The sequence below is a fragment of the Callospermophilus lateralis genome, chromosome 1 (assembly GCF_048772815.1).
Source record: "Callospermophilus lateralis isolate mCalLat2 chromosome 1, mCalLat2.hap1, whole genome shotgun sequence".
NCBI lineage: Eukaryota > Metazoa > Chordata > Mammalia > Rodentia > Sciuridae > Callospermophilus > Callospermophilus lateralis.
The window spans coordinates 212720343-212740230 of NC_135305.1; the positions used below are offsets into that span (position 1 = coordinate 212720343).

A 19888-nucleotide genomic window follows, 5' to 3' on the forward strand; every position below is an offset into this window, starting at 1 on the left:
TTTCTGTTACATACAACAGTGGAATACATTTTGACATAAGCACAAAAGCAAGGAATTTAATTTGCTCTAATTCCGTTCCGAGCACCTCCCTCCTCCCTCTCCCAAACTTTCCTATGTACATACATGAATATACCAGTGAATTCAACACAAGACCCATTAAAAAACTATTAATACATCTCACAAAGTTTAGTAGAGGAAGGGAGAGCAGGGGGAGAGAATAATGCTTCCCACATGCTATTGAATTTGGTGTTACTATTAATTTGAGGAGCATTTTGGCATCTATGTTTATCAGGAACATTGATCTGGAAGGATCTTTTCTTACAGAGCCCTTCTCTTGCCAAATTGTGACTCTCACAGTACAGACAACTGATCCTAACCCACAGAGAGAACTCAGGAGGGATTCAATTGGATTCACCAGATGCTTTTGAAATCAAAATAATGGGGGCTGAGGTTATGGCTCAGTTGGTAGAGTGCTTACCTCACATGCACAAGACCCTGGGTCCAATCCCCAGCACCAACAAAAGAACAGTTGGCTTTGAATAAACTTTAAAAGAAAATCAAAATAATGCAAAATTGCACTTAAATAACTAAAATAATCAAACTCATGGACGCCAGAATATGATGATGATAATGTGGTAGTGGAGGAGGGACACATGAGTTGTTTTAATGGTTATAAAGTTATATTTATATATGATGATGGGTTTCTAGATGCTTGCTCTGTGACTTACTGCCAAATGCTAACTGTATGATATTGTGCATGTATGAAATTACTGTTAGGGTAGGTCTTATGTTAAATGCTCTTAGCCCAGGAAAAACGAAATAAAAACCAGAAGCGACACAAGGACACTCTGGGAATCAGTAGATGTGTCTAAAACATGGGATGTGTGATGAGGTCACTAGGGTTTGCATATATCTAAATACATCCAACCACGCACACTGCACACGTGCAGTTCTTCATATATCAACTGCACCTCAACAAAGCTGCTTAAAACAAAGCAAAAGAGACAATGTGTGGTCCAAAGACCCTCTGCTTATTGAGAAACTTAAAACCTCTGCAGAAGCAGCCAGGAGGCCAGCTCCTTCCTTGACATTCAGACACAATCTCTCCACCTCCCTCTTGCTATCCTGACTGTCTCTATGTCCCTTTGGAACTTGGGTGTATGCAGTGTAACCCATCCTCAGGGCTGCGGCTCTGTTCACACCTCCAGGTGGGCTCCTGCAGGCAAGCACAGGTTTCTGCAGACAAACACATAGGTCCCCTCCTCCTTGAAGTGTCTTCAAGTGCCAACTTCTTTACCTGTATTTCCTGCACCCCTATAAAAAATAGCACTTCCGCCTACTCTCCATATCACCTGTCATGTTTGACCCAGGGAAGTTGGACTGTATATGTTGAATGATCACTGCTTCTTTTGTTTTTAACACATACATGTTTATGAGATGCCATGAGCTGTTTCAATGTATGGATACATTCTATAATGTTTAAATGTTTCTGTCTCTAAACATGTACCCTTTCATTATGTGGTACCTTACACATTATGGTATAAACATTATTAAAAATCTCATTCTAGCTCTGTTATTTGAACTAATTAACCTATTAATATTTCTTCTTCAGGATTGGATTGTAAGTGATTTTATATTGAAGGTATCACTGCCTAGACAGTGCCAGGAACATCATTTTAACACAGTTTACATTCCTCAGAAGCATGAAAGAATTGCTCCTGAAAACTGTAGAATATTCAATATATTGAGGACAAGGCAGAGAGGAACAGGAACTCCTAATCAGAGATGGCACAGAGGATGTTCTAAAAAGATCTGATACAAAAAATAGTTGTATTTTTCTCTTTCTAGTGTTCACCTATAGCATATGGAACCACAAAACGACACACAGATTTTGGAATTCCTTCTTCTGGGATTTTCAGAGGACCCAGAACTGCAGCTCCTCATTTTTGGCCTTTTCCTGTCCATGTACCTGGTCACTGTGCTAGGAAACCTGCTCATCATGCTGGCCACCATCTCAGACTCCCACCTGCACACGCCCATGTACTTCTTCCTCTCCAACCTGTCCTTTGTGGACATCTGCTTCACCTCCACCACCATCCCCAAGATGCTGGTGAACATCCAGACACAGAGAAAGGCCATAACGTATGAAGGCTGCATCATACAAATTTATTTTTTCACATTACTTGTAGGGTTGGACAACTTCCTTTTGACCGTGATGGCCTATGACCGGTATGTGGCCATCTGTCACCCCCTGCACTACATGATCATCATGAAGCCCCAGTTCTGTGTGATGCTGGTTCTGGCATCCTGGGTCACAAGTGCCCTCAATTCTTTACTACAGAGCTTAATGGTGTTGAGACTATCCTTCTGCACAGACATGGAAATCCCCCACTTTTTCTGTGAACCTAATCAGTTGGTTCACCTTGCCTGTTCTGACACTTTCTTAAATAATATGACGCTGTATTTTGTAGCTGGGCTGCTGGGTGGTGGATCTCTTGCTGGTATCCTTTACTCTTACACTAAGATAGTGTCCTCCATCCGTGCAATCTCATCAGCTCAGGGCAAGTACAAAGCCTTCTCCACCTGTGCATCTCACCTCTCCGTGGTCTCCTTATTTTATTGCACACTTCTGTGAGTGTACCTCAGTTCTGCTGTGACCCAGAATGCGCACTCCAGTGCAACAGCCTCTGTGATGTACACTGTGGTCACCCCCATGCTGAACCCCTTCATCTACAGTCTGAGGAACAAGGACATCAAAAGAGCTCTGAAAACACTCTTTGAGAGAGAAACTCTAAAAACTCTTGCATCTTAAAAATTACTGTTGATTGCAGGACTTGAAAGTGCAAAGCCAGAAATTAAATGATTTTGATCCAACTGTAGAAGTGCCACTTGGTCCTTCTATTTATTTTCTAAAGTGTTTGTTTCCTTGATTTCAACTTCTCTACAGGTTATTTAATTCTCCTTGCTAAGCTTTGTGCTCTCGCTGGCATCCAAACCTCTCTGACATCTCCTCTATCATTTCTGTATTTCCTCAAAGTTACCTTCAAAACGGGATTGGAAATATGGTAATTCCCATTCATCTCAGGAGTCAACATGGATTTTTGGAGAATAATTTCTCCTCAAATGACATAAATCACAAGTTATTTATTTCTTGTTGACATTAGAAGCCATAATGTATCATTGTACTCCTTCCACAAAGAAATCGCACTTGACAACCAAGGCCTCTTGTGTAATTTTTTAAAAAAAATATTATGTAGTTGTCAATGAACCTTGGTTTTTGTTATTTATATGCGGTGCTGAGAATCAAACCATGCTAGGCAAGCGCCCTACCACTGGGCTATGACCCCAGCCCTCTTGTGTAATTTTGTACTAGAGGAAATCCCAGGACCACAGTTTTGCCCTCGTGGGTCGCCTGCCTGCAGACATCACTATCTCAACTGCCCTTCCTGATGATGTGGACTTTAACAGCGCAGTGAGCTTTGTGACTGAGCCTCGGCTTTTCTTGTCATTGTCAGGATTCTGTTTTCTTACCCAGCTTGGTGTCCACAATGTCTACCACCATCATTGACAAAAGAGAGAGAGAGAAAAAAAAAAGATTAGCTAATACATATCTCCAAGTGAAGTCCACATGGAAAGTTTTCTAACAGACTAACTCCACATAGGAACATTACCCTGGATTATCTGATGAAGCTAAAGCAAACACAAAATGCCTTAAATATGGAAAAAACTGTAGAAAAGTCATTGTGAAGATAATGCACTGAAAGCAAGACCCCACCTGCCCTAGCAGGCCTGCTTTGGTCATTATGAACTCTACACACACATCAGCTTGTCACATCACACCACATAAATATTGTTAAGACAAAAAAACAAATGAAAATCTAGGGGAAATGTATAATATATTGCATATTACAGAAACCAACATTTTAGTAACCATTTTTATAATTAAGTTAAATCCAAAATAGCAAACTAGAAATATGCGAATTATTTGAAACAAACTAGAATTTAAAAAAACGTAAGAAAAATTGTTGAAATATATAAATCTGTGATTTAGAATGATAAATACAGTTAACTTATAAATGTAAAAATGTGCTCATTTTCATGAATATACCAAGACATTTACATTAAAACATTAAGGAACTCTTAAGAATTCTTACTTTGGGGTTTATTTCTGTGATTACAACATCTGGTTACAGAGCTTTTCTCTTTTGGGGAGAATTACAGAAGTAGGAGTTTATATAGGAAGTTTTCTATTTTATTTGAGCTTCAGCTACTGCTATTATAACACTTCTCTAGAAACCACTTAATATCAGACCTAAGAGAGTGGCCTGATTTACACAGTCTCTTAAAGAACTGTACTAGATATTGCAGTTGCAAACACAGGTAAGTTACAGTACTGAATTTCAAGAAAACCCTATTGGGCACGTCAACCGTGCGACCAGCACGCTTCATACTAGAGGTTCTAAGCATAGAAGTTAACTAGTGAGATCAAAATAAACACACAAAACTCAATTTACCTTTTTCTTTGACCAGGTCTGAGACGGCTCTCCCTCTGGCTCCTGCCTCGAGCCACCCAATGGGGCAGGGAGGTTACACAAGACTAACAGGAGAGAGAGAGGCAGGGCACACCAGAGAGTGGCCTTTGATTGGGGAACAAGAAATTCAGGGAAAAAATTCCATCCAATGAAGGTCAAGGGGGACAGCATTCCAAGGTCAGGGTCAGTGATTGGTCTCAGGTCAATGGTCATTCACACCCCCACATGGATGGGCTCTTGCACCTAGAAAGGGTGGGGATTAGTTCCAACACAGTTTAGCCAGAACAGCTCACACCCAATCAGGGAGGTGCCCAATCATGTGCGAGAATGGCTTCCTACAGGCATGAGGAGAAAAAAATCAGTAAATTGGGTAGGACTGAAAGGAGATAGAATCAAATAAAATGGAAGAAAATCTTTGATGCTGAAATCATTTATATTACCTCAGAACAAATCTTTGTAAATAAATCTTCAGGGTGACATTTCCAAAGAAGCACAAATAACATCACTTCCAAAGATATAAATTTAAATATGCAAGATTCGATTTATTAAAAAATTAAAAAGAAATCATGACTGTAGATAACTGAAAAATCGGGTGGCTGCAATAATTAAAAATTAAAATTACTCTATCATTTAATTGGTGCTTGGTACAAATACATAAAGGTGGGAAATTCTCTGTGGTATGTTCAAGTGTGTACATAGCATAATTTGGTCAATTTCCTCAAACCTGTAAAGGAAGGGAAAGATGGGCAGGGAGGCCTGCCACCCTGACCTCCCTGATGATAATCTGCATTCACACAAATCCCCGAGTGATTCATATTCATATTGACCCTGGAAAAATTCCTGTGTTTCTCAAACTCCCCATGTTGACCTCTGTGTTAGGTAACTCTCTGGGGTGTGTCATAATACCATGCACTGTGGAATGACAAGCAGCATCCCTGGCTTCACCCACTAGGTGCAACACCTACTCCCAGCTCTAAACCCCAAATTTCTCCCAGTGTCTCCAGGAGAAATCATCACCCTGGTGGAGGACCGCTGCCCTGGAGCAGAAACAGGAACATTTTGAGCTCATTGCTACTCAAGTTGTAACATTAGGCAGGTCACTTAGCTTCTCTGAACCTCATTTGTGCAAATATAAAGTCCCTAATAGGGTTAATTTCTTCTAATGAACATGTAGAAATTAAATGTCCTCATAATATTTCAACTTCAATCTAAGGTGCATTAAAATATGAAATATCTCCTATAATTTCCAAAAGTTTCATAAATGAAGGAATCAATGAAAATTCTTGTGTTCCAAACATGAAACTGCTATATTAGTTGTAAATACTTGTCATAGTTTTTGTTTAAAAAATGAACTCAGTTCTCTCCTTCTATGAAGGGGGAATAGCAATTTTCAAAAGATGTCAGGAGCTGTGTCCCCTTTACAAGCCAGTGATTAGGAGTTCTGAGGAATCTAGCAAATTCGGGTAACTCAGACTTTAGAGAGAATTATAAGAAAAACTTGGGCAAAAGTGTAAGGAGGTTAGACTTCTGGATGGAAGGGAAATTCATGGACAAGGAGTAATAAAGACCAGATTCACCTGATTTCTAACTGGTCACTTGGGAACAGAGAATGAGCAGGAAATGTTTTCTTTCTGCTCAGACCAATATCCCACAGGGACATCAGGTACTACTCAGGGGTTGGAATTAACAAGAGGAACTGCACTTCCTCAGAAGAGATAGAGAGCTATAAATAGAGCCTGGGATGCTGTCCCTCAGAGAGGTGCTGGATAGAACAAGGTGGTTTCTTTCGGTGTCTGAGGTCTGTTTAGGGGACCAGGGCATCAGTCTGTCTGCTGTCTTGTCTGCGGACAGAGCTTCAGTCTCCATCATCAACCAACCAGGGAGGAATCCAGACTTCCATAGAGAATCCTGCTAACTAGACACCCCGTCCAGGTGAGCCCGAGACACAGGTACTACAGGAAAGGGTCAGCAAGGATGGAACCTGACAAAATGGAGTAGAGGTCACCTGAGAACCAAGTCAGCTCAGCCCAGAGCTCAGAGACCTCTGTGTTTCCTTACTGGACTAATTTCGACTCATTCACTGTGTTAACAAGAGAAGTGTCTTTTAGACTCTGCAGTGCATAGATCCCGTGGACAATGACATGGGGAGCGGGGAAGACCAGTGGGGTGAGACTCATGAATGACAGGCAGAAAGCATTCCCATAAAATCAGATTATATTCAAGGAGATTTTCTATTAGGGAGGATGTAAAGGGAGTTAGCATTAGGGTCAGAGGATGTAGAGTGGAGAGAGGGTGTTTTTTTCTTCTTTAATTTTTAACATGGAGTGTATTTGAGCCTATTTTCTTACCCGTTACAAATATCTGACTAGTGTTTTGCTTACAAATACTACTTTACAACAGCAGCTCGAGACATGCATTTCCTGGATCTTCTCTTCATACTTAACATTCACATAAAAAAGCTTCACTTGATAGGTCAAAAGAACAGAAGGAACTTTACCTTGTATCTTTATTATTATTATTATTTTACTTGCTTAAATCGAATATATGTTTGAGTTTGTTGGTCTTTCCTTCCTCTGCAATTCTGAATTGTTCATGCAAAATGTTTGTTTGTAAGGAAATTAATTTCATCTGTTTTTTTAAAATTATTCTTTCAATGAAAGAATTGGAGATTTTTCTCTAAGTTTGCTGCTTGCCATTTCTTTAACATAAGAATACAAATATTTGGGGGAAAGGGTTTGAATGTATATCAACTTTGGGGAATCTATCAGCCAGGCATATTGCAGACTCATTCCCTCTTTAGCTTTTTAAATACAGAAAGTTCCTCTGCATGATTAGTAGTTATTAATTACTTTTTGTGCCTTTAACAATTTTTTTTGCCTATGTTTTTCCTGATCACTGTCTTTCTGGTTGGTGTGATTGGTTCTATTTGGATGAGCAGTCATCATCTTCTGCCAACAGGTGGGACATATATTATGCATTCAACAAAAGCTTGCCTACATCTTTCTCATAGCTTACATTTCACACATAAAAGCTTCATTATATTTATAGTTTCCATTTATGTATCATGGAATTAAATATTATTATAGGTGAGGAATGAATGAAATAATACATGTACTGGATGTACCTCACATGCATGGAAGGACTCCTAAAAAAAGCTCTGAGAATATTTTGTTCACAGAGTGACATAATTTCTTTATTCTTGCAATTGTGTCTAGTGTCATAAGCATATCTGAATAAATTTGTGTTTATATAGGATGAGATTATAACTTTAGATACTATTTCTTCCAATGGTCCTAAAGAAGTATCCATTATTATTATTTTATTTCCAGGTGTTTGCCAATGTAATGTTGATTCATGTTGATGGAATTACATTATTGCTACTTTAGGTCTCTTCCTTGAGAATTTATTTTAAACTTTAATTTCATTTTACTTAATGCAGTTAGTTTTGCATTAAATAAATGTTTTGCAGTCATTTATTCGCCTGGCATTCTTTTTATTGTACAAAATATTAATTTTATTTTTTATGCATTCCAATTTTTTTACCTTTGTGAAAATGCATAAGTGAGGAAAGCAGGTAAGATCTATGCTCACGTGCATCTTATAGTGACAAAGGAAGAGTGCAGGGGAATAAGTGCATCTGTGATAGAACGTCCACAAGAGTACACCACAGGAAGAGGAGGACGGAGGGCCATGGCAGGTGCGGACTTTTATAGAGATTCATATAGAGTGAGCAGACCTCAGAGCCAGGGCCCTTGAGCTCATCTATTCCAAACTGGGAATAATCTTCCTACATGCTGTTGAGTTCATTTTGCTCGTATTTTGTTGGGGATTTTTACATCTATGTTCATTAAGGAGGTAAGCCTCTAATTTTCTTTTCTTGTAAAGTTGTTGTCTGGCCAAACTGTGACTGTTATAACACAGGCATCTGATTTGTAAATAACTGAGAGATTTCAGGAGGGATCCACAGGATGCCTTTTAAATCAAAATATCACATGATTACATGATTCCAATGTACATGATCTGTAAAGCTATTGATCTCATGGATGCATGGGATAGTGCCATGTCCAGGAGGGCAGGAAAGAATGTGTGGGAGGATCTTAGAGGGTATCCAGTCAGACTTATATAAAATCATTCATTTCCAGACACCTGCTGTGTAACATGGGGCCAGGCAGTAACAAATGACACTGTACACTTGAAGTCCTGCTATGAGGTTAGATCTCAGGCTAATTGTTCTTACCACAGAAAAGAAGAAAACAAAACTCAAAAGGACACTCTGGGAGGTGATGGATGTGTCTGTAGCATGGATTGCATGAGGGCACCAAGGTTCTGTATGTCTGAACTCATCAGATTGTGCATAATGCATACATGCATTTCTTCCGATATAACTACCCTTCAGTAAGCTGCTACAAACAGAAGATAAGGAACAACATGTGCACAAAGGACCCTCTGCACCTTGAGACTCACAACCTTCAGCAGTGTCAGGAGGCCATCTCCTTCCTCCCAGTTCTCAAACTTGGTCCCTCCTCCATCTACTCCTGTTTATTCTGGTTGCCACCATGGCTCATTGATTTTGAAATGACAGCACCCTCAGGGCCTTGGCACTGCTCACTCCTCCAGCCAGGCACACATCTCTGAGGACAGTCTCATAGATCTGGCTCTCTGCCCTGAGATCTCTACTCAAATGTCATCTTGCTAACCTGTCTTACCTGTGCCCCATAAAAAATAGCACCTCCATCCACCCTTCTTTTTACCTGTCCATGTTTTCTTTATAGCAATTTTTACTGATATATCACAGAAGTATTTATATTTTTAAGGCTTTTTATTTTTAATGTTTGTATTAGTGCCTTACAGCCATACGTAACAGTGGGGTTCATTTTGACATAATCACACATGCATGGAATATAATTTGCTCCACTTCAGTTTGTAATCCCCCCTCTCCGTTTCACCCTGTTTTACTCCACTGGCCTTACCCCGATGTATTTATTGTTTTTTTGGGGGGTGGGTGTACCAGGGATTGAATTCAGGTACACTCAGCCACTGAGCCACACTCCAGTCCTATTTTTGTATTTTATTTAGAGAAGGGGTCTCACTGAATTGCTTAGCACCTTGCTTTTGCTGGCTTTGAACTGGTGATCCTCCTATCCAGCCTCCAGAGCCACTTGGATTACAGGCATGTGCTACGGCACCCATCTATTTATTGTTTTTATAAATTGATACTTTATATGTATAAATAGGTATGGAATTCACATGTCTTTTTAATATTTTAACTGATACATTATGTATTTATGGGATGCCATGTGATGTTTTAATACTTGTATATATTGTATAAAATTAAAATCTATTTGCTCAAACATGTATCATTCTTTTAAAGTGAAAACTCTCAAAACCCTCCTTTAGCTCCTGGTTTTTATTCATTTCCTTACACATGACTTTTTTCAGCATGAATGGATTGTAGGTACTTTTATTTTAAAGGCTCACTGCCTAGACATTGCCAGGATCATGGATGGACCCAACTTATATCCCACACATTCATAAAAGAATAGTTCATTACAACTGTAGAGTATATAATACATTGATAAAAAGGTGGAGAGGGACAGGAATTCCTGATCTGAGATGTGCAGGGAGGGGGTGGTTCTTTAAAGAAAATCAGAAAAATTAATGATGTCATTTTTCTCTTTCCTTATGTCAATCAAAGCACATGGGACCACAAAATGACACAAGAATTTCAGAATTTTTTCTTCTGGGATTTTCAGAGGAATCAGAACTGCAGCTCCTCATCTTTGGCCTTTTCCTGACCATGTACCTGGTCACTGTGCTGGGGAACCTGCTCATCATCCTGGCCACCATCTCAGACTCCCACCTGCACACGCCCATGTACTTCTTCCTCTCCAACCTGTCCTTTGTGGACATCAGCTTCACTTCTACTACTGTCCCAAAGATGTTGGTGAACATTCAGATGCAAAGTAAAGTCATTACCTATGTAGGCTGCATCATACAGATTTATTTTTTTGCATTATTTGCAGGGTTGGACAACTTCCTCCTGGCTGTGATGGCCTATGACAGGTATGTGGCCATCTGTCACCCCCTGCACCACATGGTCATCATGAACCCCAGGCTCTGTGGATTGCTGGTACTGGCATCCTGGGTCACAAGTGCCCTCAATTCTTTATTGCACAGCTTAATGGTGTTGAGACTGTCCTTCTGCACAGACTTGGAAATCCAACACTTTTTCTGTGAACCTAATCAGGTGGTCCACCTTGCCTGTTCTGACACTTTCCTTAATGACCTGGTGGTGTATATTACAGCTGTGTTTCTGGCTGGTGGCCCCCTCACTGGCATCCTTTACTCTTACTCCAGAATAGTCTCCTCCATCCGTGCAATCTCATCAGTTCAGGGCAAGTACAAAGCCTTCTCCACCTGTGCGTCTCACCTCTCTGTGGTCTCCTTGTTTTATTGCACACTCCTGGGGGTGTATCTTAGTTCTGCTGTGACCCAAAACTCACCCTCAAGTGCTACAGCCTCGGTGATGTACACTGTGGTCACCCCCATGCTGAACCCCTTCATCTACAGTCTGAGGAATAAGGACATCAAGAGCGCTCTGAGAAGACTCTTTGAGAAACTATAAAAGCTCCCATTATCCTGGACCTTCAAAACTACTGCTGATTGCAAGGTTTGAAGCCTCAGAGCAAGAAATTACAATATTTTATTGAGATTGTGGAACTAGAACTGCCTCCAATTTGCTTTATGGAGTTTCCATTTTTTTAAATTTTAACTTCTCCAAGAAAAATATGTAAGTCACCTCATGAGCTTTCTGCTCTGACGTCCACAGAGCATTCCCCTGTATCCGTGACACACTTCCTCAAAATTGTTTTCAATTCATGGATTGGAAAGGCTGGAAATTCCCATTTATTTCATGGGACAAGATGAATTTCTGAAGAATAATTTCTTCTCAGGATACAGATTACACAAAATTATTTTTGATTAGTTTGTACTAAAAAACATTGCCATGTGTTGTGTGTACTCTTTTGATGGAAAAATGTCACACTTGACAATGAAGGTCATTTGCATAGTTTTATCCAGGAGGAGAGAGAGGCTGGGATCCCAGTTTCCTCTGGCAGTCCGTCATCCCTTTGTACCTCACTGTCCGTGTCTTCTCTATTTAAGAATGTGAGTTTTGAATTTATTGTTTTGTGACTGAGCAGAAGCTTTTCTTCTCTTCATCAGTGTTCAGTTACGGAGCTTGGTGTCCACAGTATCTTCCACTGTCACAGGGAAAACAAATTATTTAATCTCCATCTGCAAGAGAAGGCTGCAACAGAAAATAAACAAGAAATAATAGGTTGATTTATTTGGTCTCAGAATCAAAGAGAGCTGTAAACACGATGAGATAGACTTGTACATTGCACATTGCATATTGTATTGCTATGCAAAATATAGCTTTTCATATTGCAAATGGAATCACTGAAGTATGGAAGACTACTCTCCCTGTGTAAGGGGTTTTCTCACTAAGATTGGTGGACAGTTCTTGTGGTTTATTATTGACTTATCTTTCCATTTCTGATTGAAAATTTCTAGTGCTGCCTAGAAAAATGAATCCTTCTGTTGTTCTAAGTGAACTATCCACCCTTTTCTGAATTTTGCCATAACCATGAGAGGTCGTGAATGAACAATATCATTATCATCCATTTATATATGCCATTTTTGCTCAAGTATTGCTTCTACAACTATCATGAGCTCAGTGTAACTTGCAAAATGCCTGGATTCTTACCCAATTTTGTGATAGTAGGCCATAAGCTCTCCTGCAAAAACATGCATATTCCTTCATGAAACCAAGCTCAAAATAACTCTTCCCACATGGTCCCATTTGTATAATGGCACTACATTAAACCGCTGGCATTTAGGAATGCTTGTTATGCAGCAATGCCTAACTATTACAATAAAGAAAGAAAACAAGACAGAGTATAAGTATAATAATCTGTTATTTCATTTTTTGGCATTGGTATAATATTTAAAGACAATATTCACAACTATATGATAAAGGTCAGCTAACATAGTCACAGGTTGCAGGGATGAGAACTTGGATACCTGTAGGGGACCGTCCTTCTCTCTTTCATATCCTCTATTCACCAAGAAGCTCTTACTGAAGAAAGTTCACTCACATATGCAGGCATTCACAAATAAGGTTCTCACCTTGCCTACTTGCTTGAATGGAGTGGCCAGCAAACTTCTGTGAAGTTTGGGGATTTAGAGGCCAGATGGTCTGTCTCTTGACAGTGACTCAGTTCTGCCATGAGGGTGGCAGCAGCCAGAGACAACACACACACACACACACACACACACACACACACACACACACAAAGATGGTGTGACCATCTCCCAGTAAAACTTCACTTACGGACACCAAAATTTGAAATTGATGCAAATCAAAACCACACCTCTTCAAGAGCTTTGTAATGTTTTGAACAACCAATAAAAAAAGGAAAAAAAACCACACCTCTTCAAAGAACACAGAAATGCTAATCAGCATGATTCACTTATAGTTGGAATCTAAGAAAAGCTGATCTCATAGAAGATGAAAGTAGAACCAAGGTCTGAGCAATGATAAGAAGTTGGTCAATGGATATAATGAGAGCTGTGGCATAATTTCAGCCATCTTGCTTCCCCCCACCCTCACTTTATGAATACTGTTCTTATTCTCAAGAAATAGAAACTAGCCTGAGATAAAACCTACCTGCCTGGTGATGGACTGGTCTCTCCCTGTTCTCTCATTGAGAACACTTTCCCTGTTCCCCCTCTGAGAGATAGGAGAACTGCCAGTCTCTGGTCCCAAGAAACAAACCAGGCTTCCACAAGATCAGGGGATGCATACTATGTCAATTCTGACTAAACCTGCCCCTAACCCGCAACCATGATTCTAGCCTATTAAAAAAGTCACATTCAAGGGGAAATTGCTGCTGTTCTCTGTGCAGAACAGTCTGTCAGACTTCTGAAAAATAAATCCATTTTTATCCCAGGTATGTGTGTTATTAGTCCTGAACCACTTTTCTTTCAATAGTCAGATAGGAGGAATAATTCTGTTGCTCTACTGTTTACTGGGGGGGGGACAAAAACTAATAATATATAACATGTATTTTTTAATACTCTCAAAAAAATTTTATGTGGTGCTGCTGAGGATCAAATCCAGTGCCTCAAACATGCTACATAAGCACTTTGCCACTGAGCTAAAAAACAAGCCCCTATAACATGTATTTTTAAAAAGCTAGAAAAAAGTATTTTGATCTTATCATGAGGAAATTATATGTGTTTAAGAGCATGAAAATGCTAATTAACTGAATCAATCATTGCACAATGTATACACCTTTATAAAAGTATCACATTGTACACCTTACATATATGTGTGATTATGGTTCGATAAAAATTAAAAAGTAACAAAATTGCTAAAAGGAAAATAGCAACGTTAGTGAAGATAAGAATTTGGAATCCTCATCCATTACTTCTGGGAATGTAAATGTTGCACCTGCTGCAGAAAACTGTTTGGCAGTTCTGCAGAGAGTTGGACATGGAAACTTCATATCACTTAGCAATTCCACCTTGTGTATATATACAAAAGAAAGGAAAACAGGGTCTCAAAAGATGCTTGGACACCAAGGTCCATAGCAACATTATTCACAGTAGCAAAACGGTGAGAAAAAGATGTGCATCAACAGACAACCGCATAAACACAACGCTATGTACTCAGGACAGAAGGTCAGTCAGCCAGGAGCAGAAAGGACCTTCTGACACATGCTACAGCCAGAGTGGATTTGGAGGCACCTAAGATCACCTGGGGAGTGTGTTGTTGTCACCTGCAGAAAACAAACCACACTCCAAGTCAGAGTGTTTTCCTGTGGACAAAACCTGGGCCCCTTCATTGCTGACCTCAAGGTGTGTGGCTCTGACCCAGCTGTGTTTGCCATAGGTGCGTCATCATTCTGGGAGCGTGACTAAGGAAAAGGCCACCAAGTGAGGGAGCCCACCCTTCCAACACAGAGGAAGAGAAGGGCGTGGCGGAATCCCCCAAGCCTCTTACAGCTTCTTCCCATGGAGCAGGTCACCTCTGCCCACATCCTATCACCTGATGCAGGTCACTTTGACATTAGGCTTCTCCAGAGGAAGTGGACAGGTGACAGATGGAAACGCAGGTTCAGATATGCGATGGACTCCCGTGATCACAGAGGCTGAGTGTTTCCACAATGGTGTCTGCAGCTGGAGAGCCAGAGAAGCCAGTCGTGTGACTCAGTCCAAGAAGCCAGAGGCCTCAGAACCAGGGAGGCCAATGGTGCAGCAGCCAGTCCAGGAGGAGAGATGCCAGGACCCAGAGGGCTGCTGGGGCCAGTGCCAGAGTCCAGAGGCTCTAGGAACTGGAGTCGGATGTCCAGCAGCAGCAGCAGGAGAGAACACGCCTGTTCCCGAAGGAAGAACCAGCAGGGAGCTTCCCCTTGTTCTGTCTTCCTGTTCAGTGCAGGGCCAGACGTTTGGATGGAGTTGCTCCTGGGGAGGGAGATTCACCACTCTGTCCAGTGACTCAGTGACAATCGTCTTTGGAAACATTCTCCCAGAGACACAGAGAACTAAAGATTTACCAATTCTCCTGGCATCCTTCAATCCACTCAAATAGACCCCCAAAATTAACCACTCACTTGTGCATGTCCAAAGTCACACAGGAGGGACATGCATTCATATCAGGCAAGGCAGGGCCAAGACCCAAAGTCCTGGGCAGTGTTGGCCAGTTGTCCTGCAGAATATGTGGGAGTGATGACTAATTGTAAAATATAAAACAAGTTCTCTGTGGGGCAGAATCAGAGAAGTAAGCATTTTTATTTCTGGTGGCATCAAAAAAAATTATGAATTATCTCCTATGGATTTACCAGGATGAGAAATAAGGGACAAATAATTTGATTCACCAAGAAATATCAGTTGTTTTAGATCTTCCCAAGAGGAGAACATAGTAAAACAACTTAAAAGAGTCTGAAAACCTTTTCTGTGGCTATTTGGACCATTCCTGAGTGGGTCAGAGATGACGCCCATGAATCCAACACAGCACAGGGTAGTGGACCAAGGCTCTGAGCTGCCTACCTGGGTCCTGGGAGGATGTCCCTGCACCACCTCTCCCCGTCTCCCAGGAGCCACTCAATGCTGGACTCACTTCCTGTGCCAGGAAACGCTTGTGATGTCACAGTGACCTGAGCCAATGAGGAGCAAGGTGATGGTCACAATGGCTGTTATCTGTGGGACATCTACTCTCCACAGGTCATTTCATGTGATCTTTAACCTATGAGTTAGTTCACACAGACACTCCATGAAGAAGGGGAGTCTACCAAATTTGTAGATAAGGAGCCAAGGACAACAAGTTTGATTTCCTGTCACAAGGGAAGCCTTCAAGAGGCAAATGTCAACTTATTTAGGCAGAAGCCGAGCTACAGAGTCCAGCTCCTGACCACCTAAATTACAACTGAGGTGATGAAGGCCTTCATGGTGGAGAAGGCCTTGGAATGCCTGCACTTGACTCTGATGCTGGACAACAGCCTCAGTGGTCAATAATGGGAAAATCAGATGGTGCAGCAATTGCATCAATGGAAATGTTCATCCAAAGGAAATGAAGTTAGCCTCAGAGACTTCTGCACTTCCATATTCATTTAGCCTTATTCAGATAAGCAGATATGGAATCCACCTATGTCTGGATACATGGATGGACGAATTAAACACCTTATGTATACTCAGGGGAGTATGGTTCAACCATAAAAATGGATGAAATTCTGTCAGCTGTGACAACACAGATGGAAATGGAAGTCCCCAGAGAAGTGAAAGTGAGACAGGAAGACAAATGCTGCATGATCTCACTCACCTGTGGAATCTAAAAACGTTAATTTCATGGATATAAAAAGAGTGAAATGTTGGTCACCAGGGACTGATGTGGTTTGTGGGGTTGTGGGGAGAGATGTTGGTCAGAGGATCTGAGGTTCAGCTAGACAGGAGGAAGAGTTCAGGAGACCTACAACCTGGTGACCATAGTTAGCAACAGAATCTTTAACAGTGGTGAGTGGATATCGAGTGTCTCACCACAGAAATAATAACCACAGGAAGTGATGCACATGATGATTAGTAGGAGCAGTCACTCCACAGTGCATGTGTTCTTGAAAATATTCTGTTATAGGCCATTATCATGATTTTTCTGCACCTAAAAGAAGAGGAGGAAGAAGAAGAAGGAGGAGGAGGAGGAGGAGGAGGAGGAGGAGGAGGAGGAGGAGGAGGAGGAGGAGAATTAGTCATCGTTGTCTACCTACCAGGACCAGGAGCTTGTAGCCTGACTGGCAACTCTTGCAAAAGCACAATCTCTGGCCACACCAACCTGTCAAATCACAACCTGCATTTCAACCAGATCCCCAAGTGATTCATATTCACACTGAAGTTGGAAACATTCTGGTCAGAAAAGTGTTTCTCAAACTCTCCACTGTTGACATTTGTGTGAAATAACACTTTGATGTGTGGGGTCCTGTGCTTTCTTGGCCACTGAGCAGGATCCCAGGCTTCCACCTCCTAGGTTCTGTACAAATCCCAAGCGATAAAAATCCAAAATTTCCTCAACAATTGCCACCTGTCTCTAGGAGGCCTGATTATGCCTGGTGGAAGACCGGTGCCCTGGAGCAGGAGAACAGGGAACAAGCTCATTCTAACTCAGTTCATAACTGGAGGCAGATCTATTAGCCTCTCTGGTCCCCATTTATACAGATATAAAATGAGTCATGACACTATTGACCTCATACAATATGCATCAATAAAAACTAAATGAAACAATCCTTGTAAGATTCTAACTTCAGTCCATGCTGCAGGCACATGCATACATGCGTGCACACAGTCACACACACAAATACCTAAGTATATCACTAATAATTGCCTAATATTTTATAAATAAAGGCATAAATGACAATTTTTTACAAGGCAAACTGTGACACTATATTCTGTTTTTTCAAATGACAGTTTTTAACTTTAGTTCCAAGCATGAAATAACTAAGTGCTTTGTAAAAAGCATCATGATTTCAAGAGTTCTGGTAAATTTCCAAGACTTTATAACAAACACAGTTCTATCCCCTGATGAAGAGACAATAGCAATTCTCTGAAGGCATTGGGGGCTGTGTCCCTTCAAGCCAGTTCTTGGTCAGTCCATGAATCTAGCAAAGTCAAGTAGCTTGGAGGAAATCATAGCTAAGCAAAATAGGCAAAAATGCTAAGGAATGTAGATTTCTGGAAGGTGAAGGATTTTATGGAGAACGAAAAACAAAGACAAGATTCACCTAATTGCCCTGATCTCTTGGGAATATAGAATAAGCAGGAAGATTTTACTTTCTGCTCTGACCAATGTCCCCCAGGAAAGTCAGGAGCTCAGGGGATGGAGTGACGAGAGGACTGAATCTAATGAGCAGAGAGGGCGCTACAAGGAGCTGCCCTGATGTTGTCCCTCAGAGTGTGCAATCACAGGCTGGGCAGGACCTGGTGGCTTGTTCTGGAGTCCTAAGTCTGGCTCAGGGGCCAGGGCTGCACTCCTCCTGTTGTCTTGTCTGGGGACAGAGCTTCAGTCTCCACCATCAACTTCCACATGGACTTCCACAGGAAGACCTTCTCAGAGACCCCATCCATGTGAGTCTGAGACCTGGTAGGTCCTGCAGGAAATGTTCAGCAAGAACAGAAGCTGACAACATGACCCACCCAGCCCAGAGCTGAGAGAGCTGAGTGCTGACTCACCCATCTGCCACTGGTTAACATGTTAAAAAGAGAAGCGACTCTCAGACTCTGCAGTGCTTAGATCATTGCTGACAACATATAATGGGAACAGAGTCCCATTGGACAAGACTGGGAAAGTGTATCAAGTATTTTCCATAAAATGAGAACATATCCAGGGAGCTCCCCAGTAGCAGGTTGGGCAAAATGAGTCTCAGGGGTGGCGGGGTGTGCAGTGAGGTGAGGGCATTTCTTCCTTTAATTTCAGCCTGGAGTGTATTCAAGCTATTTCCATATTCATTACAAAGGTGAGACTCGGACTGCTTACAAATACTGCCTTCAGGGGACACACATCTCACAGCATCCTTTCTCATGCTGGGTATTCACATGAATAAGTTTTACTTAATACGTTAGTGTAGAAAATTAAAGAGCTTTATTTTGCAATTTTTATTGCAAAGACTGAGTGTATTTTAGCTTGTTAGCCTTTTATTTCTCTTTGTAATTGGAAATTCTTTGCTTTGATGGGAACTGGGTATTTTTGTTTAACTCTGAGAAAAATTGGAAGCTGTTTTCACTAAGATTGCTCTTTGTATTTAGTTCTTTTATGTATGTATTGCGCTTTTGAGGGGGAACATGTGAGTTAATAAATTTTCTGGGGCCAAACCTATGAGTTGGTCACATTGCTGACCCACCCCTCCATTGTTTTTTATACTAAAGTTCTTCATATCGGCAATAATTAAGTACCTTTTATACCATTTTGTATCTTATTTCTTATCTGTTCTTCCTTATTACTCCCTTTTTGCTTTAGGGATGGTTCTAGAGTGTCAATCACCCTCTGCCCTCTTGTAGAACATATTCTATTGTAATCAATTGATGGTCACATGTATCTTTCACATAATCACATTTCATACACAGTAGTTTCAGAGATCCCCTCTCTGCACAGTTGGAATAGGCACCTGGCCTCATGGGCTTACTGCTGGGAATAGGTGGGAAGATGCAGGTGACTCTCCTGGCCCTCGTGCATGGTGGGAACTCATGAATGGAGGGGTGGTGATGCTCTAACCTTGGTTGTTACTCCTCCATCACTCCTGCCGTTATGTCCAATGTCCTAAGCACATTTGGGTCCACTTAAGTTTTTACAGGATTAAAGTATAAATTTGGATACCACTTCTTTCACTGCTCCTAAAAAAGTATCTTTTTATTATTTATTTCCAGGTCTTTGTCAATCTTGAATTAGAGACTCATGACGATGGTTATTTTAGTTCTTTTGATGAAAATTTTATGCTAGATTTTAATTCATTTCATTTAATGAAGTTGATTTGCAACCATTTATTCACCTGATTATTCTTTTCTTATAGAAACTCTAAATTTATTATTTTTTTCTATTAAACTGTCCACATTTGTGAAAACACAAAATGAAGAGGAAAGGTAGAATATCTTCTCATTTGGACCTTAGATTATAGTGGAAATGTAGACTACACAGAAACCAATGCATGTATGTTATAATGTCCTCAGGGATAAGTCCTCTGAGGAAAGATGGCAGAATATCAGGAGAGGGGCAGGAATTTATGGAGAGTATTATAGATCAGGGGCAATTCAGT

General features: G+C 40.9%; 1 protein-coding gene and 1 pseudogene across 1 annotated transcript; both read left to right on the plus strand.

Moving 5' to 3' along the window:
* The first annotated feature begins 1864 nt into the window (after nt 1–1864).
* LOC143400096 (olfactory receptor 7A10-like) lies at nt 1865–2812 on the plus strand (annotated as a pseudogene).
* Nucleotides 2813–10230: 7418 nt separating this feature from the next.
* LOC143410236 (olfactory receptor 7A17-like) lies at nt 10231–11157 on the plus strand. The gene has a single exon (XM_076870997.2). The coding sequence runs from the start codon at nt 10231–10233 to the stop codon at nt 11155–11157; it is 927 nt and encodes a 308-aa protein (XP_076727112.2).
* The last annotated feature ends 8731 nt before the right edge of the window (nt 11158–19888 follow it).